General features: G+C 42.8%; 1 protein-coding gene across 3 annotated transcripts; it reads right to left on the bottom strand.

The window, feature by feature from the left end:
• Positions 1 to 10,504: 10,504 nt before the first annotated feature.
• On the bottom strand, positions 10,505 to 21,533 carry LOC147438121 (uncharacterized). 3 transcript variants are annotated; one of them, XM_086487467.1, is made up of 5 exons: positions 21,383 to 21,533; positions 21,169 to 21,310; positions 20,619 to 20,895; positions 10,939 to 11,185; positions 10,505 to 10,854 (listed from the first exon to the last, which is right to left on the bottom strand). In XM_086487467.1, the coding sequence occupies exons 1-3, from the start codon at positions 21,448 to 21,450 to the stop codon at positions 20,623 to 20,625; spliced, it is 483 nt and encodes a 160-aa protein (XP_086343593.1). In that variant the 5' UTR covers positions 21,451 to 21,533; the 3' UTR covers positions 10,505 to 10,854; positions 10,939 to 11,185; positions 20,619 to 20,622. The 3 variants fall into 3 exon arrangements, with proteins under 3 accessions (XP_086343593.1, XP_086343594.1, XP_086343595.1); XM_086487468.1 differs by having other exon boundaries at positions 10,957 to 11,185; XM_086487469.1 differs by lacking the exon at positions 20,619 to 20,895.
• Positions 21,534 to 27,857: the final 6,324 nt, after the last annotated feature.

Here is a 27,857-nt window from a genome sequence, read left to right as displayed (position 1 = left end):
AGCTGGTATGGTCTCATTGAAATAAGGTCTCAGATGTTGTGATCGTGGAGCATAAGTTTTTGAAACAATGGGAGGGTAGGATCTACATGAGCACCAAGGCCCATAGGTACATATGATTGATACACACTTGTAGGTACTATTGTAGGCATCAGGCCACCATGTAGCGGCGCTTTACTAAAAAATGAGTTCCATGGCGTGTTTTTTGTCATGCCCATCACTAGGGTAGGCATGGTAGCCGTGGTTTCATCAAGAGAAAGATGAGATAAACTTGAAAAGGTAAATCTATCATTTGTGAGCTTAGATTATACTGAGACCCCTGGTGAAACAACATATGGAGGATCCATTGGGCTTATTGAGGGAGTCTCTATTTGTGATGAAGTTGGTTGCTTAGCCTTCCCTGTATCCAAGAATCTCATGAGACCCGTTGAAGGCATGTGCATCCCTTTGTTCTGCCTCTCCAGCTCAATAACCCTATGGATGACATCACAAACTCTTTGTTGTTTCTCCTCTATCCTAGTAGCACACAATGTGGATTGCACAATATCTAACCCACGTGATAGGTGTGACTTGTGTATAGGTTGGTTAAAGTCTCCGTTTGTAGTTCATACTCCCAATTTTCATTCAGAAATGCTCCATCTAAGATTGAGGTTCTAGGGGTGTCCATTAAACTAGATACAATGTGGATCTCTATGGTTTGACTCTAATTTAGGAGCACTTGATTGCTTGACTAGCATGGATGTTGATATAGGGGCTTCGCCTTTATCTCTCTCCATTGATCTGCCTTGTGTAAGCTTTTGATTTCCTTTTCCCTAGCTACATGGATATATCACTCAAACCTCTTGCACTTAGGCAAGGCTTCTACCATTAGGTAATATTACCTCGGAGGGGAATAGCTCTCAAGAGAAATGAATGGAGTATTCACATGCACACTCTTCAGGAGCATGGGGTCTACATTGGTCATGAATGGTGAATTTACTTCCCCATCCCCTTCATTTACATCACTACCTCCATGTTCAAAGTGAGTGGCTCTCTAAAAGTCTCTTTCAAGCGGCTAAACACGCTCGACATGGACCATGGGTCCATGGCATGCATGTCTTGACTTGAACTATCGGGATTGGGCATCCAGGAACCTTCTATGAAGTCATACTCAAATAAAGATTCACTAGATGCAATATGTGGGTCTTGAGTGGTACTACATTGAGTTCCCGTTGAGGGCCTAGAGCCTAATGTGGATGAATAATGGATGCCCGCGTAAAAAGAGACACTCTCTATATGATCTTCCTCTAGTACACAACCAGAGCATAGGTGCATGTGACCTCCACACCCTAGAAGTGTTGGTTAGTGTCCATGAAGGCTGATCACCTAGTTTTTTGAGTATTTTGTAATCCAAATTTACTCTCAAATTTTTGTTTGTCCTTTTTTCTAACCAAGCCATAAAATATGGCGTGTGATAGCTCAAAACAAGCGTCTTGGACGTCGAGCTCACACGCAGAGAGCCTGCCTATGCGTGCAACTACAACTTGCAGTTTTGTCAAAACTAGAACTAAATAACACTGCACACTGCAACACTAACAGAACTAACAACCTGCTCACTGTCCACTGCAAAAAACCTACACATTATATAGCTACTAACACTAACACACATGTTCAAACCGGCACATTACAAAGCTTAAACAAACCTAACCAAACGTGCACAAAGTGCACCTTGCAGCATTAACAAATCTAATCAAAACTCCAAAAACCCGAAAAGGACAGAAATGAATGGCTTCACGAGGCAACACTGAGTGCTCCTTGAGCTTGGTGCAGGGTAATCCCCGAGCAACAGCGCAAAAAATGTACGCTTCTATCGCACGTGTTGGAGGTTGGGGACTTACCAAACACTGTGTGCAAGCCACGAATAGCTGTAATCACACAACTAGATTGTCCTAGTAAGCTCAAAGGGGGCAATGGTGTGTCACTCACTGCTCTATGCTTCCCATCCTGAATGATTCTATGCCGCAAAGAAGAGGGAGCCATCGTTGCCGCGCTCAACCACTGATGCTGACGCAATGCTCTCTCTTTCTCTCTCTCTCTCTCTCTCTCTCTCTCTCTCTCTCTCTCTCTCTCTCTCTCTCTCACTCAAGCATACACACACACTCTCAAGCACACGATGGAGAAGAAGGTAGAGGTAGAGCAAGAGCACTTCTTTAGCATACACCTCCAAAATGAATATTTTAGGTCAAAATGGACCTTTATATGAATCTGACCATTGACACATGGACACCCACAGTGACCGGTCATAGCAAAAATAATGTAAAAATGAGATAAGTGGTGAGCCTCTCATCGACAATCACCTACGCACCTATAGGACCGACAAGCCCGGTCCATGACCCAAATAAAGTGATAAGGCATCCGTCAAAGGTGATAGGGTGTCGGTAAGTGAATTAAAAAAAGCCTTTTGGTGGGGGGATCGGCTTTGCATAAATTCAGTTCTCAACTATTGTCAAGTTCTCTAATTATCTCTCTTGCAAAATTATTGTTCATGCCAAGTTAATTAAGTCTAATGGTTATGTTGCTAGTTAATTTCACCCTCTATGTTCTCAAAGAAGTCTCATATAGTTCTCTTGATTTCGCTATCCTCAATGTTCATAGGTCATTTCCATTACAACCTAGTAACAAGATAGTTCACAAACATGGGGGCATCATTAGTAGAACCTTCATATGAAAAATTAGAGTCATCAATATTCATTCTACTCTCTATATTATTGTCAATCATGCTAACTAATCTTATGTATATGCTACTTTGTGCTTTGACAACTCAAAACTTTAGTTGCTACTCTTCTTTACTTTTATTAGCTCTAAAGCAGCAACACCCGTGGTATAGAGACAGTTGATTACAAAGAGTAGTGGCTCGGTTATTATGGTTCCTGTTAAGCTTGCTAGTAGCTCAAAGCAAAAGGAAATCCCCGAAACACTCCATTATTAAGTCTATAGTTCCCAACAGTGTAGCTCAAACTAAGTTCTTTTCAACGAGAATAATAGTTCCATATCCCACTTATCCTCTTGCAATGAACAGGTCCAACCTTTGATGAACAACCTAAGGGCCTCTCTTCTTAAGCCAGAAAAGAGAAACCAATAGCTCTGCTATCAATGTAACAGAATTGGACAAATTACATTAAAAGTAGTGGAATTAAGATGAGTGTAGTGAGGATTTCTTTAAGAGAATTTATCATGAGCATAAGAAGAGTACTTGATTGGAGATAGCAAAACAACCATATTACCTAGTTAGCTTGGCCTGAACAATACTTGTAAGAGAGAGAGAGAGAGAGAGATAGATAGATAGAGAAGAGAGAGAGAGAGAGAGAGTTAGAGAAATTGACAATAGTTCAGGACAAGATTTACTTGGAGCTGGTCCCCCCTCCAAAAGGCTTTTGTATTATAGATTCTCCCATGAAGAGAGACTTGGTAGAATACATGCTTTGTATTCCTTGAGACCTTTTTGTGCGATGAAGACGGTACTAAGCTTCATGCACAAAGATTATGCCCGTAACTACCTTACAAAAATATTAAATTGTTACTGGCCTCAATCTCAAGACCTCAAACACCTTCAAAGGTGGAGAGATCTAGAAGGAAGTGAGGGAAGGGAAGAGGAAGAAGAAGTAGCATACGAGAAAGAAATAGTCTTCTCACTTATCATTACTCTTAGAGCATAGCATAGCATAGCATAGTAATGGAGATGAAGAAGATGAAAAGAAATGATTTGAAGTATGGATATTGGTTGGATTTTCACTCCATATCCAAGAGGTGTTGGTGTAGGTTCTCTACTTCTCAAGTTTAAAGAAGGAAACAGAGTTCTTGCTCAACACAATGAAAGAGTGTGTGAGTGTAGAGAATGTACCAAAATGAGTCTCCTCCTTGCCTAGGTCGACCTCTCTCTCTCTCTTTACTCATGCTTGATCACTATTGGCCCTTGCCAAGCCTGACCAATTACAAACTATGGTCATTTCAAGCAATAGGGTAGCATTTGGACAAGTGTTCTCCTTTCCCCTTTGAGAGAGAGGGCTTGAATAATGCTTAAATAATTATTTAATTGACCTAAATTTTCATTGATCCTCTCTAAAGGTCATCCAATAGGCTTTAGCCACAATATGAGGGCAACCTTGCTAGGGGTTTGATATGTGTCCTATATGCCTCTTGTGGAAGGGGTGACCCTTGAGAGGGTGCATGTGTGTTCTCTCTCCTCTCCTACTTCTTGGGCTCGCCCCTTAGTTTGTAGGCACCTTTTTTACTTCAAGCTCCTCAAGCGTCTTAGTCATCAAGCACCTCAAGGACCTTGGTCATCAAGCATGACAATCACCTCAAGTACCTTAGTCAGCTCAAGCAAGACAAGCATCCCAAGCACCTTAGTCAACTCAAACATGACAAGCACCTCAAGCACAAGCCTAGCTTGCCTAAGGTCTAAAGTACATAAAGGTCCTATGTCTAAGGACTTTTAACACTATCCTTTGGAAGTATTTAATGAAGCTAACCCTAAGGTTTTTTGAGCTCCATTATCTGCTCATTGTTCTTTGATAGATACTCTCCCTTTTGGACCTTTTCTGAGAGATAGCCTTCTCTCCTTTTTGGTCCCGTGTTGAGATAGATCGAAAAGCACATATCTATATTGTAACTTCTGTCCCATTCATAATTCCACATTAAATGATCAATTTAGTATGAGAAAATCATTTGGGATAGTTAGATATTAGATTTGATGACAGTTCCCTTTTTGAGTGACTCAAGACCATTCTCCAAGCTTGTATAAATGGCATAGTTGGGTTAAGTTTCTCTACAATTTCCTCATAAAATTTCTCCTTGAGCTAAGTGGTCAAATACTTCGCTAAGCATTTTACTTTCATCCCCAAAACAATTGGCACGAATCCCATCTTTAATTGTGAGCAAGAAAATCCCAAACATTGCAGCCAATCCTCACACTTTAAGATAGTATAAGAAGACATTCTTCTCTAATTAGCATTCACAATGCTTACAATATTTTTACATATTGCACTTTCCTACCCCTTTATTAGTGTCCTAATGGCTCTACTTTTATTTTTCATTACATAGAATCTCCCCAAGATGCTTTAGCATCTCCAATTAGCATGTCCATGCAGGTCACCATTTAAAACCAATCTTAATGAGTAGGAATTGAACTCATCACGTACATAGTATGAAACTCAACCTTAACCACTAGACTATATGTCTGTAATGTTCTCTGAGGTCCCTTTAAGCCATTAAGAAAAACAATACAACCCCCCCCCCCCCCCCCCCCCCCCCCCCTAAACTAATTAATGCGTTTCTGAAAAAGTCATTTTGGCTACCTACTAGTATGAACTACTAAGGTTGCCACCAACTTTAGGTTGTAATATCAGTTGATAGATCCCCCCTCACGGATCTTGCGAAACTAATAAATAAAACATTACATTATTTCAACATTTATACATTGCACATATTAAAAATCCATTTCAATATCAATGTGCGAAAGCCAAATGTGTATGGTAAAGTATATGTGAGAAAGAGGGAAGAGAGAGAATAGTGCATGGTGTGCTTAAGTGGGCACATGAGATCAATCTTGTAATGTAAATGGCCTTTCTATGAATGAATAGGCGACTGTATAGACATAATTGAAATGAAATGTTTACATGATCTAAAAATATATAGTAGGGTAATATCCAAATTGTGAGGGATTGACCACTCCACCCATCCTCCCGCTCACTTATGGACAAAGTTTAGAACATTGAGAACGAGCATGTCCACCCAACATACCTTGACATAGTGTTTATGAGAGTTTCTTCGATCCTCTTGATGTCCAAGATTTGAAAGGGGTCCAAATACCAGCTTGTGGTAGGTACTCGACATCAATCGAACCAGTCTAGCCAATTACACCCCTTTGGAGACCACTTTGTGTGTTTAGGCATAAGCCAAGGCCAAGTCCCCCAAGAGCTACACCAAGGGGAGTAGACTATAGTGCTACACATAGTACAGTCCCCCAAACTCTTCCTTGGTGGTGTAGAGCCTAGCACAGTGAATTACAAACACCAAGACATACTAAGCAACGTAGAAAGTAATGACCCCCATAGTAGTGTAGTTCAATTTTTCATCAAAAAACAAAAATGGTACACCCCCCTAACCTCCACTTAGCAATGTAGGTCCACTAATCCCCAAAACCGTATTGAGTTAGATACCTCGTAATACACCGTTGCATTGTTTTATTGATAGCCATGTGACTTCAAAATTAGTAATGTTACTTTATTCATGTAAGAGATCTTTGTAAGATTCTATAGAATCTTTTTAGACCCGTGATCCAACTACTCTTCTCAAACTACCCCCTTGTGATCTCTCAAATCGATAGTGAAGACACCCTTTAAAAATGCTCCTCAAGTATTCTTTGTTCTTTCATGAGGGCAACAAGCAGCACACCCCCACCGTAAGAGTGTTTCTGCAAGGGGGAGAGAGAGAGAGAGAGAGAGAGAGAGAGAGAGAGAGAGAGAGAGAGAGAGAGAGAGAGAGAGAGAGAGAGAGAGAGAGAGTCTTTCAACAGTTGCATCATTGAACGAAGTTGCAAAATCTCTATAGTAATCACAAGCAAAGAAGAGAGAAAATTGATACCCTTAGGCACTCACATACTATGAAATCCTAAGCTGCTCAATGTGAACTAAACAAAGTAAGCAGGTGCTTCACACTGTTGCGTGTAGTGCTTGACTCTTGGCCTAGCTCGCTTCTTCTACAACACTTTGTACACCAAACATGTACAAGCTTGACTCTTGGCCTAGCTCGCTTCTTCTAAACATGTAGACGTAATCTAGCTTGTGCTTTTGATCTCCACCTATTTGTAATCCAATCTCACCAACATCCCCTGCACATAGACAAAGTTGGAAATTAGAATGAAGCACAATACACATCAACAAACAATATGTGCTATAACCAATGTGAAGTAGCTATAAACAATATGTGCTATTTGTAATCCAATATGTGCTATAACCAATGTGAAGTAGCTTCTTTTATCGCACAAGCAACTCTTAGCTTGTTGCTACTGCCTATAATTCACACATATTCCATTCTCACAATGCAATACCCCACCCACCAGGTATGGATCTTGAAATGATAGTAGAGAAAAAAATTTGAACAAGCATGTCTCGTAGGGTGAATGTTACCGGAAACCCCCTAATTTATGCGCATTTAGGACAAACATATAGATGGCTTCCCAAATCCTCCAGGAAACCCCAGAATTTATCAGATCCTCCTCCACGAATCCTAAGAAAACCCTTATCCTCATGCTGTCAAGAATGATTTGCAGCAAACCATCCGCCCATCAGTACATTATAGCACAGTTTGCTGATGCCCCATGCTTTGCTCTAGAGAAGGCACTCTTTCAGACTATCGCAGAGGGCTGAGCCATTCAGTGTTCACATAAAATTGCCTTGATGGAGCGCACCATGCTTGCTATACAACTGTGCCTAGATAGCAAAAAGCGGGAGTGCCAACCCATGTTCCCATAGATAGTACTAGCTCTAGCCCATCCTGTTTCTACTTGTTCCTAGAGTGCACAAAACTAATTTCTTTCTGAGTTAAGAGAGTGATGTACCACCAATAAAAAAGAGCAGCCATTTAACAGCTTAACAAGAACACGAACACAAGAACCAAAATATAAGAGAAAAACTTACATGGTTAGCAATATTGTAGAGGACAAAATCCTGTTCGTTCATCGTCTGTCAAATCATAGCACTTACCCTTCTCATTTGATAATGGGGTTTCTAATTTTAAGCGCACAACCTTACGCCTAAGATACTCTCCCGCCCCCCCCCCCCCCCCCCCCCCCCCCCCCCCCCCCCCCCCCCCTCCTAATCCTTCACCCTCTTCACTTCTTAATGCACATGGCATCATGGCAAGAATTCTCAACCTAAAACTTTTTTTCAAAAATCATCCAACCCCTCTACCTTCCCCTTTCAAGATACCAAATCCTTTTTGAAAAACCCCCTTGGAAAACCCCGCTCTCAATCTAATCTTACACAATAACTTTCATAACCTTAGCCGCCTTCTCTACTCTAATTTCTTCCCACCTTCAAAGCCTCCCCGTTTTGTCGCACAAGCCTTATGTAACCTCAAATGGGACCCTTCAATTGTGATAAAACCCGCGGACAAGAACTTAGGCTTGGCCATCTTACCCTTGGATTGGTATGAAAGTAATGCCCTCACCCACCTCAATGATACCTCTACCTATTAGCCTTGCTCTACCATCCCCTTTCCCTTTATTGCCTCCCTCCTCTCCTCCCTTTCCATCCAATTTTCGGCATTACCGGCATTAGAGCGTAACTTCATCCTCTCACCCCTTGACAAGCAGCTTAAAACATGCCCCATCTACTTCATCCCAAAACTCCACAAACCCTCCCTTGTCACACGGCCTATTTGCTCCTACAAAGGCTATATTTTTGAAAAAGGCTCCATATGGCTTCACTTTGTACTTTTCCCTCACGTATAAGCAAAATCTTAAAAACTCTCTCACCCTCATCCAAGACCTTAACAATCTCCCCTCCCACCCAATACCCTCCTTTTCACTTTTGATGTTGAGACTCTATATCCCAGTATCCCTATCAACCAAGGACTCTTAGCACTCAAAGCCTCCATAGCTACCCATTTTGACCCTCCTAAAACTCGCTTTATCCTCTCTCTTGCGGCTCTCATCTTATCACACCAGTACATTACCTTCAAAGGAAAGTTTTGGAAGCAAGTTAAGGGCACGGCTATGGGTTCCAATTTTGCCGTAGTGTATGCATGCTTTTTTCTTTGCCATTTAGAAGCCTCTTCCTCTCTTTTGCACAATCCCAACCTTCTTTACTTCAAGCGCTATGTAGACGATGCCTTTGGTTTATGAGTTGGCTCTTTGACTTCCCTCACCTCTCTTTTGAATGATTATGGGAACCCACTTCAAGAACACATTAGAATCTCAAGCCACATCTCTCCCTATCACGCCACTATCCTCGACATAGAATTTTATAAAGGTACCAAGTTTGCCTCCTCAAGCCTGTTGGACTCCCATTGCCACCAAAAACCCTTAAACGCTTATAACTACATCCCTTGGAGCTCTTGGCACCCTATGCATCAAAAAGTGTTCTTCATCATCAATGAACTCAATAGATATATCATTAGAGAAAGCTCCTTGGATGGCTTCCTCATTATCCGCAGCCTCTTCTACAAACGCCTTAGGACAAAAAGCTACCCACAAGGGTTTCTGCATAATGTGTTCAACAAAGTCACCTATCAGAACCGTACCTCCCTCTTGGAACCATCACTCCGACTTAAAAAAACACCCCCCATAACCTTCAAGCTACCTTTTACGCCTTTCACAAGAAGGTTATCACCCTCTCGCTGTATCAGTAACCCCATTGCTAGGGTTTGCCAGTGCAACCCCACACTCTCACACCTACTTAGACCCACCATTTGTTGGACCTTGGGGCCCAGCATCCATAAAATTCTTGTGCATGGCTTGCACCACCCCGATGAACACCCTAACCTTTGATGTAGCGGCCCTCTATGATGGTCTTGCTCATAGGGGAAGTAGTGGTTGGTACCTATCTTCCACTCTCTCTCTTAACTTCTTCTCACCTAATTTTGCCTTACTCCATCAAATCCTCACAAATTTGTTTCCCCTCCCTAGTATTGCTCTCTATTCTCCCCAAAGTTTTGGTATACCCTCATTAACTACCATAAAGTACCATTGTGTGAATTTCTAAATCGTGTGTGCATGTGGAGCATGCCGGCGATGTGCCTGCCTAAGGGTATCAATTTTCTCTCTTCTTCGCTTGTGATTACTATAGAGATTTTGCAACTTTGATTCCATTAAAAACTTTCAATTTAACAAACAAGAGTCAAACCTAACATTACCATCTAAGAAACAGGCTCGATACCATACTTCTGAAAAGAAGGCAATTTGGTATTTACCCCCTTGTGTTTGCTTTGAGAGGGAGTGTGGTTTTGGAGCATAAACAATTGTGTGATGAAAGTGGAATTTTATGACACTCTTATCAACAATTGCACCGCTATTTTAAGGGGTCATAGAACATGTGACATTCAGCAGATATTTCATTATCTAGACTTGCCAACAAGAACTTTACATCTATGAATGAGTTTCTTTCCATGAGCATGGGGGGATGAGGGCTAAGTTAACATGCTTTAAAAAAATTCTTAATGCAAAATTGCAACATGCGATAGTAGGATATAAGCTATTGTGAGGTCAATGACAATGACACTCACTTTGCACGCACACGCACGCACACAACGTGTGCACAGACCAACAGCAGCAACATTTTATCAAAAGCCCAAACTCCACAACCATGAGTGCTTCCACCTCCTTGATTAGTAGCGTCGCTCCATGGAGAAGTACCACCACTCAGCTGAATAAACAACACAACAATCGTAGATGCAAAAAGAACATTGAAAAGCAACTGGCATTTCCTAAAATCAGTTTCTGCAAACAATAGAACTCTCCACAACCTTCCACAACACACACTTTAATTGAAGAGAACTGCAATTCTTGCTTACAAAGAACTCTTGACTAAGTTATGGTGGCGATATTCTGTAACAACCATTCCCTACAATATACTAGTGTTCTCCACATCACATGGAAAGACAACAAAATTGCCTTCAGGGCTAATACAAAGTCTTCACGATGGTTGTGTACTAACTCAGAACCGTTTTCCCTAAACAAAGCCTTAATGTAGCCAGAATAACCACACAAGAGCATCTTAAACTGACATAACTTAGCATAAAAAATAAACATGTAGACGTAATCTAGCTTGTGCTTTTGATCTCCACCTATTTGTAATCCAATGTCACCAACATCCCCTGCACATAGACAAAGTTGCATCATTGAACGAAGTTGCAAAATCTCTATAGTAATCACAAGCAAAGAAGAGAGAAAATTGATACCCTTAGGCACGCACATACTGTGAAATCCTAAGCTGCTCAATTTGAACTAAACAAAGTAAGCAGGTGCTTCACACTGTTGCGTGTAGTGCTTGACTCTTGGCCTAGCTCGCTTCTTCTACAACACTTTGTACACCAAACATGTACAAGCTTGACTCTTGGCCTAGCTCGCTTCTTCTAAACATGTAGACGTAATCTAGCTTGTGCTTTTGATCTCCACCTATTTGTAATCCAATCTCACCAACATCCCCTGCACATAGACAAAGTTGGAAATTAGAATGAAGCACAATACACATCAACAAACAATATGTGCTATAACCAATGTGAAGTAGCTTCTTTTATCGCACAAGTGACTCTTAGCTTGCTGCTGCTGCCTATAATTCACACATATTCCATTCTCACAATGCAATACCCCACCCACCAGGTATGGATCTTGAAATGATAGTAGAGAAAAAAAAGCATGTCTTGCAGGGTGAATTGAAACCGGCCTATTCAATCCAAAAAGGGCGGTAGACTTTACTTCAAACCTTGATTTAGCTTTCACCCATTATTAGTCGTCTATTTTACCTGTACTTTCAAGACACAACAAAGGGGAGAGGGATACAGGCTGCTAGATTGCACCTGTATGAGTAGACGGACACCAGATTGGCCCCTAACTTAGGCGCCCCTTTTGGTATTTCTTTATTGTTCAAAAGAGGGAAATAAACGCTGTGGTTCCCTACAAGCTGCCTCGCACAAACTCGGCTGAATTTCCACTGTTCCAGCCCGATTTCGGCAACATAACTGTACTAGAACCCTTCACGGTCAGTATTCCCACGCATTGGCTGACTTTCCCGACGCATACGGGCACTTTGCAAAACCTGGCGAGGATCTGCAGCACGCTGAATTCTCTGTTTTCAGCCCCGAAAATGCGCCAGATCACCTGTACAGCGGTCCCCTTGCGACCCCGAACCTCCTAGGGGTATTAGGGTCCGTTTAGGGCCAAAACCCTAAACCTGCAAAAATACACAGCAGGCTGTAATTTACTGTTTCGGGCTCCGTTTCGCGTGCCGGTCGCATCCGTAGCAAGTCCTCGAGCTCCCGCACCTGTAGGGCTACTTGCCCTTTGAATCGGACGAGATTTCTGGCGTGAAACCTCTCCGAATTCACCTGTACCTACGGGGGGATTAGCCGCTAGCTAATCCAGTACCTGTGCAAGAGGCTCTTGCCTCGGCATGAACCCACACAACTGTACATTGGTCAAATGAAGAGCCCACTAGAGGGGCATAACATACTGCCAAAGGGGAGAGAGAGGGCAGTGCGTAGCGTGCAGGGCATCACTCCTGGCACCGCACTCTGCATAAGAGGGAAAGCAAGCACTCCATAGCTCTTAACCTGCGACAAATCTGAAAATGAGGCTCTCCCCCTCCTAAATTCAGCGCCACTTCTTGTTGCATGAGGCAAGTGCACCAGAAGGTGCCACTTGGCACATTTACAAGCATTTTCCCGTTTCGGGGTTGCCGTCTAAAAATATCCCAACCGGTTGCCTAGTTGACTTCACGGCAGAGTAAGAAAATGTTCCCCTTGTCATTCCGGAGATAATGACGTCAACACATTTTCAGGTCCCAAAATAGCAGTTCCCTAAAATTTAGGAGATGCTGCCATTGTATCTTTCTAGGTCATCCGACCCTCTTTGTACACTGCGGCCACATCCAGAACTGAAATGTAGCCTCTGTAGCAAAGGATTCCACTTTGGCTAGTCAATGACCCCACTTGGCTAACCATAGTCCTTGTTCAACCTTAGTGCTCTCTTGCCCTCAGGCCTGGACTCCCTCTGTACAGTTCCACACTAGCTATGCAATACAGGGCAGTTAGATTTCCCGAGGGGTGTTTCCAAGAAGTGAAAGTAAATAGATAAAAAGAAAGAAATCAACAAAAAGGATAGATAGTAGTCACACATTGGTGACATACCCCCCTCTTGAAATCTCAAACGTCCTCGTTTGCAGCTATGTCGTACATGCTTACTGTCAACACTGATGTATTCAACACCTGTCGACACATATACGACAGATACATGCTCATCGTCAACCCTGGTGTATTCAACACCTCGTCGACTCATGTATTGCCTGCGTGTGAACTCTGTCCCAATGACATAGTGGTAGCTTCGCACTCTACCATTGCTTTGAGTCACTAACTTTCCAATGACAAAATGGTAGCTGCACATTTTGCCACTGTCTTATAGTACACGTTGGATCCCGTAACACTTTCGAGCATACCCAAACCGACAGTTTAAGAATGCAGTTACACATGTACTCTTCAATAGAAGCAATCACTGTATCCTTGACAAACTGACAAGAAATACTCACTTCTATAGCACTAACCAAACTTTTGGACATTCCATAAGAGCAATTGCCAAACTGACAATCTGTACAGCTCTAACATTCATGTAACAGGTATTTCATTTGAGCTCACTTTAAATACCATGTACATCACTTGTTTCAGAAGCCATTGTCACACTGACAATCCATGTAGCTGTGAAACTCAAGGGGTCAAGGTAGGTTGCAAATCGAAGGCTTCCAGGTAAAGTGATAACACAGTTGGTGACTCTGCAAGTTCACCTTCTTCCATCCACTTAGCATCCATTGGTGGATAGTTTCTGAACTTTACCAAGTAACGCCTAGCAACCTTGCCTTTCACTTTTCTTTCTTTGTGTGCCAAAATCTGTTCCGGGACCAAGATCTCGTCAAGTTCCTCGACTTCCGGCTGATCTTCAGCTGGCATATCTTCTGGCACATCACCCACATAGGGTCTGAGAAGACTCACATGAAACGCATTGTGAATCTTCCAACTGTCAAGCAATTTCAGCCTATATGCAACATCACTGATTATGTCGCATACTTGAAAAGGCCCATAGTAACGCATGCTGAGCTTTGGAAACAGTCTTTCCTTGCCCTTCATCTTCTTTAACCTTGCCTTTTCAAAGCGTAAAAGCACCCAATCACCAAGTGAATATACCACTTCACGACGGTGACGATCAGCTGCTTTCTTTTGCTTTGCCTGAGTCTTTTCCAAGGCCACTTTGACCTTCTTGTACATTTCATCCATGTCCTGAACATACTTATCTGCTTCAAATATCTTGTCCTTTGTATGCAGTATGGGAGGAACTTTCTTGCCACCTTCAACTATCTCAAAGGGTGCCTTGCCAGTTGATGAATGCACTGTATTATTGTATGCATACTCCACCAATGGCAAATACTGCTCCCACTTTCCTTTATGCTCTGACACATAACACTTCAGCAAATCTAGGACAGTAGAATTTGCCTCTTCTGACTGCCCATCTGTTTGAGGATGAAATGACGAAGAGAATTTGAGTGTTGTGCCCATATTCTCAAACAAGCCTCTCCAGAACAAACTTGTCATGCGTGGATCACGGTCGCTAACAATCGACTGTGGCATGCCATGATACTTGAAAATATTGCTCATAAACAAACGTGCCATCTGATCTGGCTTTATCTTCTTCCTGACAGGAATGAAATGAGCATGTTTGCTGAATCTGCAAATAATGGTCCAAATAACATCGTTTCCTGTCTGCGTTCTCGGAAGATCAAAGATAAAATCCATAGCAATACTTTCCCATGGTTTATCTGGAATAGGTAGTGGTTGCAATAACCCTGGTGCCTTTTGCCTGTCAAACTTGACCTTTTGGCATATTAGGCATTCTCGCACAAAGGCATCCACATCCCTTCTCAATGTAGGCCAATAGAAGAATGTCTCAACCGCTTTAATTGTAACATCGATACCACGATGCCCTGCATACGGTGGGACATGACTCTCTTCCATAACTTTGCGTCGCAATGGCTTTGTGACACACAATCTGCCATGCATCATCATGAACCCGTCTTTAAGAAGATAGTGTTCATGACGTTGTCCTTGCATTAGTTGCTCGAAGACCCTTGCAAAATCTTCATCATTTTCATACTGTTCTCTCATATCATCAAGTTCATGATGATAAGGAATCGACACAGCTGAAATTTGTGGCTTCCTTGACAAGGCATCAGCCACAACGTTCTTCTTGCCTTCCACATGCACAATCTGAAAATGGAACATGGACAAGATATTTGCCCATCGCATATGCTTCTCAAATAACTTTGTTTGTGTCAAGAAGTATCGCAAGGTCTGATGGTCCGTTTGAACAACGAAATCTGCACCTAGCAGGTAGTGTTTCCAACTTAAGAGCGTATGAATCACAGCCAGTAACTCTTTCTCATAGACCTGCATGGTCATCTCTGGCCCTTGCAAAATTTTGCTCTCATAGGCTACTACCCTGCCATCTTGCATTAGCACAGCGCCAATGCTACTACCGCAGGCATCACACTGGACCACAAATGACTTCCTAAGATCTGGCAACACAATGACTGGATCTGAAGTCATCTTTTCTTTTAAGAGATTAAAAGCTGAAATCTCTTTCTGTGTCCATCTAAAGGTGACTGCCTTCTTTTGAAGAGCATGTAAAGGTGAAGCAATCTCAACGAAATTTCGGATAAACCTTCTGTAATAGGAGCATAGTCCCAAAAAGCTTCGGACATCATGCACCGTCTTCAAATTTGGCCATGACTTGATCGCTTCAACTTTTGCAGGATCCATTCTGACACCATCCTTTGAGACAATGTGTCCCAGAAAGTGAATCTCTTCCAGAAAAAACTCACTTTTCTTTGCATTGATAAGCAACCTATGACTGCGTAGCTCTTTGAACACAATGGCCAAGTGATACCTATGCTCCTCTTCATTCTTTGAGTAGACTATCATGTCATCAAAGAATGTACCAACAAACTGCTGGTGTGGACGGAAAATTTTGTCCATCATCCTATTGAACGTAGCAGGAGCATTTGTGAGACCAAAGGGCATCACTAAAAATTCGTAAAGGCCAAACGTCGTTCTAAAAGCAGTCTTGTGCACATCCTCTGATCTAATGCGGATCTGATGGTACCCACTCTTTAGATCTATCCTGCTAAAGATAGCTGCTCCTTTTAATTTGTCCATAATATCATCAATTCTAGGTATAGGGAACCTATTCTTGATGGTATTCTTGTTCAGTGCACGGTAGTCGATGCACATACGCCATGAGCCATCCTTTTTCTGCACCAACAACACTGGAGAACAGAATGGAGATGAATTGGGCTGAATCAGCCCCTTTTCTAACAACTCCTGTACTTGGCCCATTATCTCTTTCTGCTGAGCCGCACTAACCCTGTACGGAGGCTTATTTGGTGGGCTACTGCCTGGCACCAAATCTATCGCATGGTCCTCGGGTCTCTCTGGCGGTAATTGATACGGTAATGAATCGGAAAAACAGTCACTATACTGTTGTAAAAACATTGACCTTTCTTTATCTAGCATAGATAAATTTGATTCATCACAATCTGACACTTCACGTGCAAAAACCAAGTACGCAGAAAGATGCTTTTTCATTACAGAAGTAATAGCAGAAGCTGATACAGTAGGAATAGACTCCCCTTTAAGCTTTACATCCAGAATGTGAGTCTTTCCCCTGCTCTGTACAGTGATCTTTTTGTTGTAGGCATCCATGATTCCCTGTACACGAAACAACCAAGGAATACCTAACAACACATCACATCCGTCCAGTGGCATGATGTAAAATTCTTCAGCATCTACATAGGACTGGATATGTAGACGCAACTTTCCAATGATGGGTGTCACAGCCTCTGTATGGCCAGGACATGCCAAACCTGCCTCTGCTGTATACCCCATCTCTTCAGGTCTGATTCCCAACTTTGAAGCCAATTCTGGGGAAATGAAGTTGGCTTTGGCACTTGGATCAAAGAAGATAAGCACTGTTTGATCCCTGACCTTTCCCCATGCTCTGCAAAGCTCACTTGCATCTGAATTTGGCTTGTCGCCCACCATATCTGGCACTAGACCAGCCATGGGCTTCTTTCCTTTCTTGTCTTCCTTGTCATCAGAATCAGCTGGCCTTTTCTTTGTAGGACAATTGTAAGCAATGTGGCCAGGCTGCTCACATATAAAGCATTTGTTTTCTGTTCTCAGGACCTTCTTTTGCTCTTCTGACTTGCGAGGAAAACGTCTTTTCCATTGCTTCGCTGGTCCCTTTTCTGATTCAGCCATAGCTTTATCTTTCCCTGCGTTGGCTGACTCCTGAGTCCCTTTAGGAGCCTCATTGGGAACGTGCTTCTTGGCTGAATTTTTCTTGCCTGATCCTACCTTGACGCCAGTGTTAAATTCACAATCTTCTCCCTTGAGCAAACCATTGCCAGTGTTTGCTACCTCGATGAGCTGCGTCAAAGTAGTGACTTTGGTCTTCGTACAATACTTTCTCAATCCTTTAGGTAGGCCACAACAGTATTTTTCAATCTGTTCTGTCAATGGCACAAACCTATAGGAAGTTACTGGAAGTAGAGCTTTCTAAAACTTCCGATTGTAATCATCCAGATTTCTACAAGTGGCAGCATTAAGCTGGTGCCATTCTGTCATGACATCTGCTTCATAGTCATCAGATAACCATGCTGCTGCAAAAATCTGCTTGAAGTAAATCCATGTGGACGGAGCTTGCCCTTGAAGCAATAAAGTTGTCCACCATTGTCCCGCATTCCCTGTCAAGAAAGTGGTTGCCTTGCGGACCTTTGAAGCCTCTGTAAAGTTTCCCCCTGCATAGGCCTTGTCAAACTGCTGGAGGAATGAGAGAACCTTCTTCCTGTCATCAAACCCTGTAAAGGTCGTGAATGACACACCTTTGCCACCTTCTTTATATGGAGTTGGCCTCTCTAGCGGCGTCAAATTGTCATATGGAAGTGACTGAAACATGGGAACACTATTAGGGTTCATCTCTGTTCCTTGGCTGCTATTAACTTGACTTGGAAACGCCATATTTGGCTACTGATTTGTAATTCCAGCCATACCAAAATTTGCCTGTGGCATCCCAAATTGGCCCTGAGTGCTCTGAAACCCTGATTGCATACCCATGACACTATACATGGGGTTAGGCATCATCGTTTGAGCACCCCCAAACACTGTTCCTGGCGTGTAAAACTGATTTCCAGGTGCATGACCAGCCATGCTCTGGAATACGGATCCACCTCCAAAATAGCCAGGGTGTACTGAAGGTGGTGGGAAGACCTGTTGCATAGCCTGTAGGTTGCTTCCCTGCCCATTAGAACCAACTATAGGCTGCTGAAAGGTGGCGGGCTGAACTGGTACAGCTTAAAAGACTGGCATCTCAGCCACCTGTTCTTGCACCTTAGGCATAGGTTGTGGAGACTGCATGTTCTCCGTCAAGTGTACAGGTGTTTCCATTGACTGTGCAGTATAAATCACCTGTGCTCGAGCCTTAACAGGCTTTTGAATATGATCCAGTGACCCAACTTGCTGAGACGGAACAGGAGGTTGTAGAAAGGCTAAAAACCTCGGGTTCTGCATTACTTGTGTGAACATAGCCACAGCAGTAGCCAACTGGGTCCTGAATATATCGTCATCTGTCTGTGGTGGTCTTGAGGACTCACCCACTTCATGTGTCTGTTGACCCTGTGAAGAGGAGACCTCTTCAGTCACATCATCTGGTCTGTCAGCCATAATTACAATTCCCTGTGTCTGGTCTATGATCCCCTGTGTCTTCAAGCCCAAAACTGACCAAGCCTCACTTCTATGGGAAAAAGTCATTTAATCCCGTCGATGGAACCATGAAACCGGCCTGTTCAATCCAAAAAGGGCGGTAGACTTTACTTCAAACCTTGATTTAGCTTTCACCCATTATTAGTCGTCTATTTTACCTGTACTTTCAAGACACAACAAAGGGGAGAGGGATACAGGCTGCTAGATTGCACCTGTATGAGTAGACGGACACCAGATTGGCCCCTAACTTAGGCGCCCCTTTCGGTATTTCTTTATTGTTCAAAAGAGGGAAATAAACGTTGTGGTTCCCTACAAGCTGCCCCGCACAAACTCGGCTGAATTTCCACTGTTCCAGCCCTATTTCGGCAGCATAACTGTACTAGAACCCTTCACGGTCAGTATTCCCACGCATTGGCTGACTTTCCCGACGCATACGGGCACTTTGCAAAACCTGGCGAGGATCTGCAGCACACTGAATTCTCTGTTTTCAGCCCCGAAAATGCGCCAGATCACCTGTACAGCGGTCCCCTTGCGACCCCGAACCTCCTGGGGGTATTAGGGTCCGTTTAGGGCCAAAACCCTAAACCTGCAAAAATACACAGCAGGCTGTAATTTACTGTTTCGGGCTCCGTTTCGCGTGCCAGTCGCATCCGTAGCAAGTCCTCGAGCTCCCGCACCTGTAGGGCTACTTGCCCTTTGAATCGGACGAGATTTCTGGCGTGAAACCTCTCCGAATTCACCTGTACCTACGGGGGGATTAGCCGCTAGCTAATCCAGTACCTGTGCAAGAGGCTCTTGCCTCGGCATGAACCCACACAACTGTACATTGGTCAAATGAAGAGCCCACTAGAGGGGCATAACATACTGCCAAAGGGGAGAGAGAGGGCAGTGCGTAGCGTGCAGGGCATCACTCCTGGCACCGCACTGTGCATAAGAGGGAAAGCAAGCACTCCATAGCTCTTAACCTGCGACAAATCTAAAAATGAGGCTCTCCCCCTCCTAAATTCAGCGCCACTTCTTGTTGCATGAGGCAAGTGCACCAGAAGGTGCCACTTGGCACATTTACAAGCATTTTCCTGTTTCGGGGTTGCCGTCTAAAAATATCCCAACCGGTTGCCCAGTTGACTTCACGGCAGAGTAAGAAAATGTTCCCCTTGTCATTCCGGAGATAACGACATTAAACACATTTTCAGGTCCCAAAATAGCAGTTCCCTAAAATTTAGGAGATGCTGCCATTGTATCTTTCTAGGTCATCCGACCCTCTTTGTACACTGCGGCCACATCCAGAACTGAAATGTAGCCTCTGTAGCAAAGGATTCCACTTTGGCTAGTCAATGACCCCACTTGGCTAACCATAGTCCTTGTCCAACCTTAGTGCTCTCTTGCCCTCAGGCCTGGACTCCCTCTGGACAGTTCCACACTAGCTATGCAATGCAAGGCAGTTAGATTTCCCGAGGGGTGTTTCCAAGAACTGAAAGTAAATAGATAATAAGAAAGAAATCAACAAAAAGGATAGATAGTAGTCACACATTGGTGACATGAATGGTTACCGGAAACCCCCTAATTTATGCGCATTTAGGACAAACATATGGATGGCTTCCCAAATCCTCCAGAAAACCCCATAATTTATCAGATCCTCCTCCACGAATCCTAAGAAAACCCTTATCCTCATGCTGTCAAGAATGATTTGCAGCAAACCATCCGCCCATCAGTACATTATAGCAGAGTTTTCTGATGCCCCATGCTTTGCTCTAGAGAAGGCACTCTTTCAGACTATCGCAGAGGGCTGAGCCCTTCAGTGTTCACATAAAATTGCCTTGATGGAGCGCACCATGCCTGCTATACAACTGTGCCTAGATAGCAAAAAGCGGGAGTGCCAACCCATGTTCCCATAGATAGTACTAGCTCTAGCCCATCCTGTTTCTACTTGTCCCTAGAGTGCACAAAACTAATTTCTTTCTGAGTTAAGAGAGTGCTGTACCACCAATAAAAAAGAGCAGCCATTTAACAGCTTAACAAGAACACGAACACAAGAACCAAAATATAAGAGAAAAACTTACATGGTTAACAAAATCCTATTCGTTCCTCTGTCAAATCATAGCACTTAAACTTCACATAAGCGGAGGTGTCAGCTGGATCAGGCACATCTCCTTCAATATATACATTGAGAAAGCCCTTCTTCCACCACGCCTCCCTGTTCTTCACGAAAAAATCATTCCATTCGTTCCAATCCTCATCCTGCATAACTTTTGTCCGGTGAAAGTAGGGAGGTTCTGGTAGAGAGGTTGGTATTGATTCAAGAGTTGGCTTGAAAACTGTCCAGCCCTTGAAGTCTCCCTAGAACAGAGTCACTCTCTCTCTCTCTCTCTCTCTCTCTCTCTCTCTCTCTCTCTCTCTCTCTCTCTCTCTCAGGCAAGCCCCTACCTCCCAAGTGGAGCATAGGGAAGTCTCTTCCGATACCATCGTTGATGCAAAGGCGCATAGGGCGGTCTCTTCAGATACCATCGTTGATGCAATCTCTCTCTCTCTCTCTCTCTCTCTCTCTCTCTCTCTCTCTCTCTCTCTCTCTCTCTCTGTGTGTGTGTGTGTGTGTGTGTGATAATCTTGTACCTCGATAACTTTGAAGACCTCTCCTTGGAATTTTTTTTCGTTCACCAGCACCTTTTCTAATTTCTCTGGCAAGTCTTTTCCTCTTTCTGATCTGTTTCGTCTTTCTCGGACAGATGGGTTTTTCTTTCTTTCGGACAGATGCCTGAGTTCATTGAACCTGAATCGGTAAATTGAACACAAAGCTAAATAAGCGTCAGTTGTGAAACATCCGAACCTGAGCCAGTTCCGCTTGCCACGACCTGGTGAAGTGAAGCGCCTGGTGAAGTGAAGCCTGCTCATCATCTCGTGCCCTGCAAGGACGTGAACCGGCCCCTCAATTTAGAGACGGAATGTTCTTGGAATTTTGCTTACGTGTCCTTTCCTAATTCGCTACAAATTGATTTTGCTGGAAATTGCTCAAAATTAGACCAACTTATTGGTTTCTAATTTTCAATGTAGAATCTTCGCAGATTCCACCAGAACTCTAGTTCAGTTCTTCAAGCCTTTCCATGAGCAAAATCCTCGACCCCAGATCCTGGGACGTGTTAAGTATACACTCTCGTGAGCCAAGGACCATGTTGTGCCACCTAGCAGGCTAACTCGCCAGCTCCATGTGTTGTTGTCGCTTGCTTGCCCCTAAAGACGCAGCCCTGGCTACCCTGCCTTGCGAGGTGTAGACTTCGCTTGCCACCTGTCCACGTCACATCCCCTTTGGAAGGTAGACTCCCGTGTCGCCTCCCTTTGTTACCTGCCACAACGTCCTTCTCTTTTCAATCCCAAAGCCAGTTTCTGCCGAGATTTTCTCTAATAAAATCATTTCTCAAAGTTATAGGAACATGCCTAAATAAATTCTTTTTTTTAAGATTCCGTGTGCATGGCTACTAGGCTCATAATGAATTTTGTCCACTCATCTAACTACACGGCATCTCGCTAATGTACCCTCTAAAGCGACATTTTCTGAAATCTTACCCGCATACATACTCTATGAGATTTGAGATTCCTCGCCAGGTTTTTGAATCCTTTTTATGAAACTCTGGGAGCCACTGTGACTGCAAAACCTTCATGGCAGGGATCAATCTCCGTCTCTGACTATCAATGGCATCGGGCTGCCTCGACTCACGTTCAATTCATATAAGAAAAGATAGCAAAGTCTGTTTGATGCCAACTCCGGCCCTTACCGCCCACAATCGATCGAGAGCATGTCCCACAAACGCGCGCATCACCATATTGGGTATAAATCGATGCATCAGGTTTCCTCTCTTCTGTTGCGCACATGCACTCAACCGGCGAGGTCCAACTGATGAAGGGCAAGTTGGTCGGACTTCGTGGCTCGGAGTCTCTTGAGCACATGCAAGGAAACCATCAAAAGTAGAAGCAATCCCTGCTGCGTAGCAAGAATGCCAAGCATTACTGGTTTGCTATAGTTAGAATTGGCAGGGTCCCTTTAGCTAGAATTTTGAGACCAAGCACCTGAAGTCGACACAATCTGCTTCACTCGATGGGAAAGGTTCAAACTGATAGTTTTATGCTAAAATATTCAAGATATGTCAATTTTCCATCGGTCGATCGGAGGTGTGTAGTCACACTATCGGTGGCCATCCTGTCGTCTACCAGCTTGCTCTACCCACGGCCTTGCTGCTATGCATTGGCATCATGTTAAGCCTCAGGACTATTTGACACCGCCCTTTTCAGGTGGGAACGACGGTCCACGATTTTTGGATGATGTGGACCATCCACTTATTCTCAATGAATAAAAAGATTCAAGCCGGTTTGTGCCCCCGCTCCTTGAGCCCACCACCTACCACACCAGAGGCTACGACTCTCTCGTTAAGCTATCGCACATCACTTGAAATGGAGGTGTGAACGTGAAATAATATGGTAAAAATGACGGGGTGGGGATCACATGGTGTTCACTTGGAGGTCACTTTGGGATGGTTCTGCGTGATCACTTTTGAATAAGTTGGTTTAGAAGGTGATCACATACTAGTTGGGATTCACACGAGGATCCTTGGGCGATCACTTGATGTTCACATTGAGTTCACATGGGGATCACTTTAAGTGTGATCACTTGGGAACTAATCTTCCATTGCACGACGCAAAACCAATCCCGTCGCCCCCAATTAATAGGGACCATTGATCCCACTTGACAAGGGTTGTGTCAAATAATCACAAGGCATGTTGAGCGCCATGACCAGCAACATCAAGAGCAAGGAACTTCTTTCTTTCGAGGAGGACCTCATGTAGATTCCCTACATTTTAATAATAAAAATCATTGGCCCTATTGCCTATTTGCTCAACTTCTTGAGAAAATGTATTCTTTCGAGGATTCCATTAAGATTCCCCTTTCGTCTCCTCTCCTCACGGCTTGTTGTTCCTTGTCAGGTCCCCCTTTTCCTCTTTCATCACTCACCACCTTCACTAAGATTGAGTCCTTCAACCCACACTGTTGAAAACACCCTAGGGCTACCTTGCCATCTATAAGCAGACGATGGCATCCTGAACAAGAAGCTCTTCAAGGACTTTCTGTGTTTCATGAGGATGTGGTAAAGCATCAGGTGGTTGTGGCATGCTTGGGCACAAGGTAGACACCCATAGCTTATGCAAAGAAACTAGAAAACCAAGAAGCACTAAAAAAATCGTTTAGATGCTTTATTTATGGCGGAGAAATTTAAAGCTTTGAAAATTTTTTACAATTATTTCATGGATTACTCGGAAGACCCATGATTTTTGATGTGTCATTGCGAGAGCTTGCTCAAAGATATGATCAGGTGTACTAGCTTTTGTCTCATAATCAGATTGTCCTTTGGTAGACGTTAACATGCTCTCTCTCTCTCTCTCTCTCTCTCTCTCTCTCTCTCTCTCTCTCTCTCTCTCTCTCTCTCTTGATTAAGATCAAGTTAATCTAGTAAAACATTACTGTAATTTGGAAAAAAAAATCTTTTTTAGAAATTTCCTTATTGACATGATTGATAAGGTTATAAAGCTTGTCTCCATACATGCATCTCATGATAATGCAATGGTGTCCCTTGGATCCTTTAGAAAGGGTTACTTTGTGCTCTTATACGGCCAATAAACTCCTTGGCTTGAAAATGGAGCAAAGCATCCTCCTTGAGATGATGGGTGGTGGCAGATGGCACAGTGCAAGTGCATGACCATCAATGATGTATGTGTGTAGTATGATAAGTACTATTTTCCAAAGGACAAGATTCTCAAGTTGTGAGTGCTTAAAGGCTAAGGAAGTGTAGGGCTCACTCTAGAAATCTTTTTTTGACAATTAGAAGGAAACATTTTCATGCATCATGAGAGATAAAATATTTGAAAGTTGGATGTTGATAATTTTGCTTTAGTATAAATTGTTGCTTTCATGCCCATTGATCACTTCTTGTTTTTCTTTTGAGAATTCTTGCAAAGCTAATACTGTCTAGAAAGTAAGGAGTAGCAACATCTTAGGTTAGTGCTTAAGGTGTGAAGTTTGTATCGGGCATGATATGTTCAAGTTGTCAATTCAACACAAGTTGCTCCCTTTGAGACACAATTCTACTAAAACGAAGCACAACACAGTTCTACTAAAACGAAGCTCATTGAGATCAAAGAGCCAAGATTTGTGTAGCCTACATACTATTTGATAAGAAATATTTTATAGTGGCCTTGATGATAGTTTCAAAAACAGTTCCAACTTAGCATGTATGAGTCAATATGAAGTGATTTTGTTTTTCAAATCTTTTTCCTTGACATATGGGAACTTCACCAAATAATGATAATATGGAAATTTCTTTTACAATGTGATTGGATGAACATGCCTAGACTGTAAAATTGAAGAAATGTTTTTTTTAACACGTTATCCATTGCCCAATCAATGCAAGGTAAAAGCAAAAAAAATCTCAGATGAATTCGAGTACAACATGGACAAGCGTACTACTGTTGCAAAATCCCATGCCCCACTAATCGGGATAACGTCAACATGATATTTCATGCTCATACCAAATTATCTCTTTCCTCTCAACAACATGGCAGTCGGCATGTCAAAGAGTTTTTGCTAGTTTTCCATGTAGGAAAAAAATTATTTCCCATTTTTTTCCCCAAAGGTGTTAATCTAGCTGTATGCAGTTGGGACCAAAGGGCAGTTGTCATCCCTGCCTACCCTATCCCAACAATCTCCTACCCACCCCCATTTATACCTGGTCAAGAATTCCCTCCATCGAGGGCTCATGCTCTTGTCATACTCAACATTCCCAGAATCAAGTGGGACAATGGGAACGTGTCAAAAATGTCTTGTGAAGCCATGAGAAACCACAAAAGTCATGCAGCTAGGGCTTAAGTGGAAAGACCTATGACACATACTTGAAGTCCGCTCCTATTCACACTCTTGGAGCAACTCCGGGTCTCCCTTGCACTTTGATTTCCTCTCTGAGAATTAGGAGATGCGCGGTACATCATTGTCTTCAAGTGAATTTTACTTGGAGTAATTTCAGTTTGAAGTAAAAGATTCAAATACAGTCTTACATAAGAGCTTCCATTGAAATCTTGCACAAGATCAACTCTTAGGTTTGGCCATCTCTACCCAACAAATTCTATGAATCTCCTACATCCTATATTCATGCAACATGGCTGGCAGGTTGCTTGGAGAGACGATCTGCCAAGTTAGTTGTACGTAGCTCTCACTTGTGTCAAAAAATCATCTTCTTCTCTTGACCCACCGTGCAAAATGGAGGCACCCTTTGAGTCTAGCTAGACCAACTTGATCGTCTCACTGAGATTGGTGCCTAGAGCTACATATCACCTATACATGAAGTTTGTTTATGGCACCCTACTATATTTGTCAAGGCACTTAAGGGCCTCTCTTCTTAAGCAAGAAAAGAGAAACCAATAGCTCTGCTATCAATGTAACAGAATTGGAGAAATAACATTAAAAGTAGTGGAATTAAGATGAGTGTAGTGAGGATTTCTTTAAGAGAATTTATCATGAGCATAAGAAGAGTACTTGATTGGAGATATCAAATCAACCATATTACCTAGTTAGCTTGGCCTGAACAATACTTGTAAGAGAGAGAGAGAGAGAGAGAGATAGATAGAGAAGAGAGAGAGAGAGAGAGAGAGAGAGTTAGAGAAATTGACAATAGTTCAGGACAAGATTTACTTGGAGCTGGTCCCCCCTCCAAAAGGCTTTTGTATTATAGATTCTCCCATGAAGAGAGACTTGGTAGAATACATGCTTTGTATTCCTTGAGACCTTTTTGTGCGATGAAGACGGTACTAAGCTTCATGCACAAAGATTATGCCCGTAACTACCTTACAAAAATATTAAATTGTTACTGGCCTCAATCTCAAGACCTCAAACACCTTCAAAGGTGGAGAGATCTAGCAGGAAGTGAGGGAAGGGAAGAGGAAGAAGAAGTAGCATACGAGAAAGAAATATTCTTCTCACTTATCATTACTCTTAGAGCATAGCATAGCATAGCATAGTAATGGAGATGAAGAAGATGAAAAGAAATGATTTGAAGTATGGATATTGGTTGGATTTGCACTCCATATCCAAGAGGTGTTGGTGTAGGTTCTCTACTTGAGTGTGTGAGTGTAGAGAATGTACCAAAATGAGTCTCCTCCTTGCCTAGGTCGACCTCTCTCTCTTTACTCATGCTTGATCACTATTGGCCCTTGCCATGCCTGACCAATTACAAACTATGGTCATTTCAAGCAATAGGGTAGCATTTGGACAAGTGTTCTCCTTTCCCCTTTGAGAGAGAGGGCTTGAATAATGCTTAAATAATTATTTAATTAACCTAAATTTTCATTGAACCTCTCTAAAGGTCATCCAATAGGCTTTAGCCACAATATGAGGGCAACCTTGCTAGGGGTTTGATATGTGTCCTATATGCCTCTTGTGGAAGGGGTGACCCTTGAGAGGGTGCATGTGTGTTCTCTCTCCTCTCCTACTTCTTGGGCTCGCCCCTTCGTTTGTAGGCACCTTTTTGACTTCAAGCTCCTCAAGCGTCTTAGTCATCAAGCACCTCAAGGACCTTGGTCATCAAGCATGACAATCACCTCAAGCACCTTAGTCAGCTCAAGCACGACAAGCATCCCAAGCACCTTAGTCAACTCAAACATGACAAGCACCTCAAGCACATGCCTAGCTTGCCTAAGGTCTAAAGTACATAAAGGTCCTACGTCTAAGGACTTTTAACACTAATATTTGGAGGTCTTTAATGAAGCTAACCCTAAGATTTTTTGAACTCCATTATCTGCTCATTGCTCTTTGATAGATCATCTCCCTTTTGGGCCTTTTCTGAGAGGTAGCCTTCTCTCCTTTTTGGTCCCGTGTTGAGATAGATCTAAAAGCACATATCTATATTGTAACTCCTATCCCATTCATAATTCCACATTAAATGATCAATTCAGTATGACAAAATCATTTGGGATAGTTAGATATTAGATTTGATGGCAGATCCCTTTTTGAGTGACTCAAGACTATTCTCCAAGCTTGTATAAATGGCATAGTTGGGTTACGTTTCTCTACAATTTCCTCATAAAATTTCTCCTTGAGCTAAGTGGTCAAATACTTCGCTAAGCATATTACTTTCATCCCCAAAAACAATTGGCACGAATCCCGCCTTTAATTGTGAGCAAGAAAACCCCAAACATTGCAGCCAATCCTCACACTTTAAGATAGTATAAGAAGACATTCTTCTCTAATTAGCATTCACAATGCTTAT

This window comes from Adiantum capillus-veneris, chromosome 17 (assembly GCF_014529385.1).
Source record: "Adiantum capillus-veneris isolate H3 chromosome 17, ASM1452938v2, whole genome shotgun sequence".
Taxonomy (NCBI): domain Eukaryota; kingdom Viridiplantae; phylum Streptophyta; class Polypodiopsida; order Polypodiales; family Pteridaceae; genus Adiantum; species Adiantum capillus-veneris.
This window is presented reverse-complemented; position numbering and strand designations above follow the sequence as displayed.

Excerpts from the sequence above, each read along its gene's own strand:
- LOC147438121 (XM_086487467.1), bottom strand. The coding sequence starts at position 21,450 with ATGATGAGCAGGCTTCACTTCACCAGGCGCTTCACTTCACCAGGTCGT. Across the intron at positions 21,311-21,382 it reads GGCAAGCGGAACTGGCTCAG|GCATCTGTCCGAAAGAAAGA; the intron begins GTTCGGATGTTT and ends CAATGAACTCAG. Across the intron at positions 20,896-21,168 it reads AGGTCTTCAAAGTTATCGAG|GGAGACTTCAAGGGCTGGAC; the intron begins GTACAAGATTAT and ends ACTCTGTTCTAG.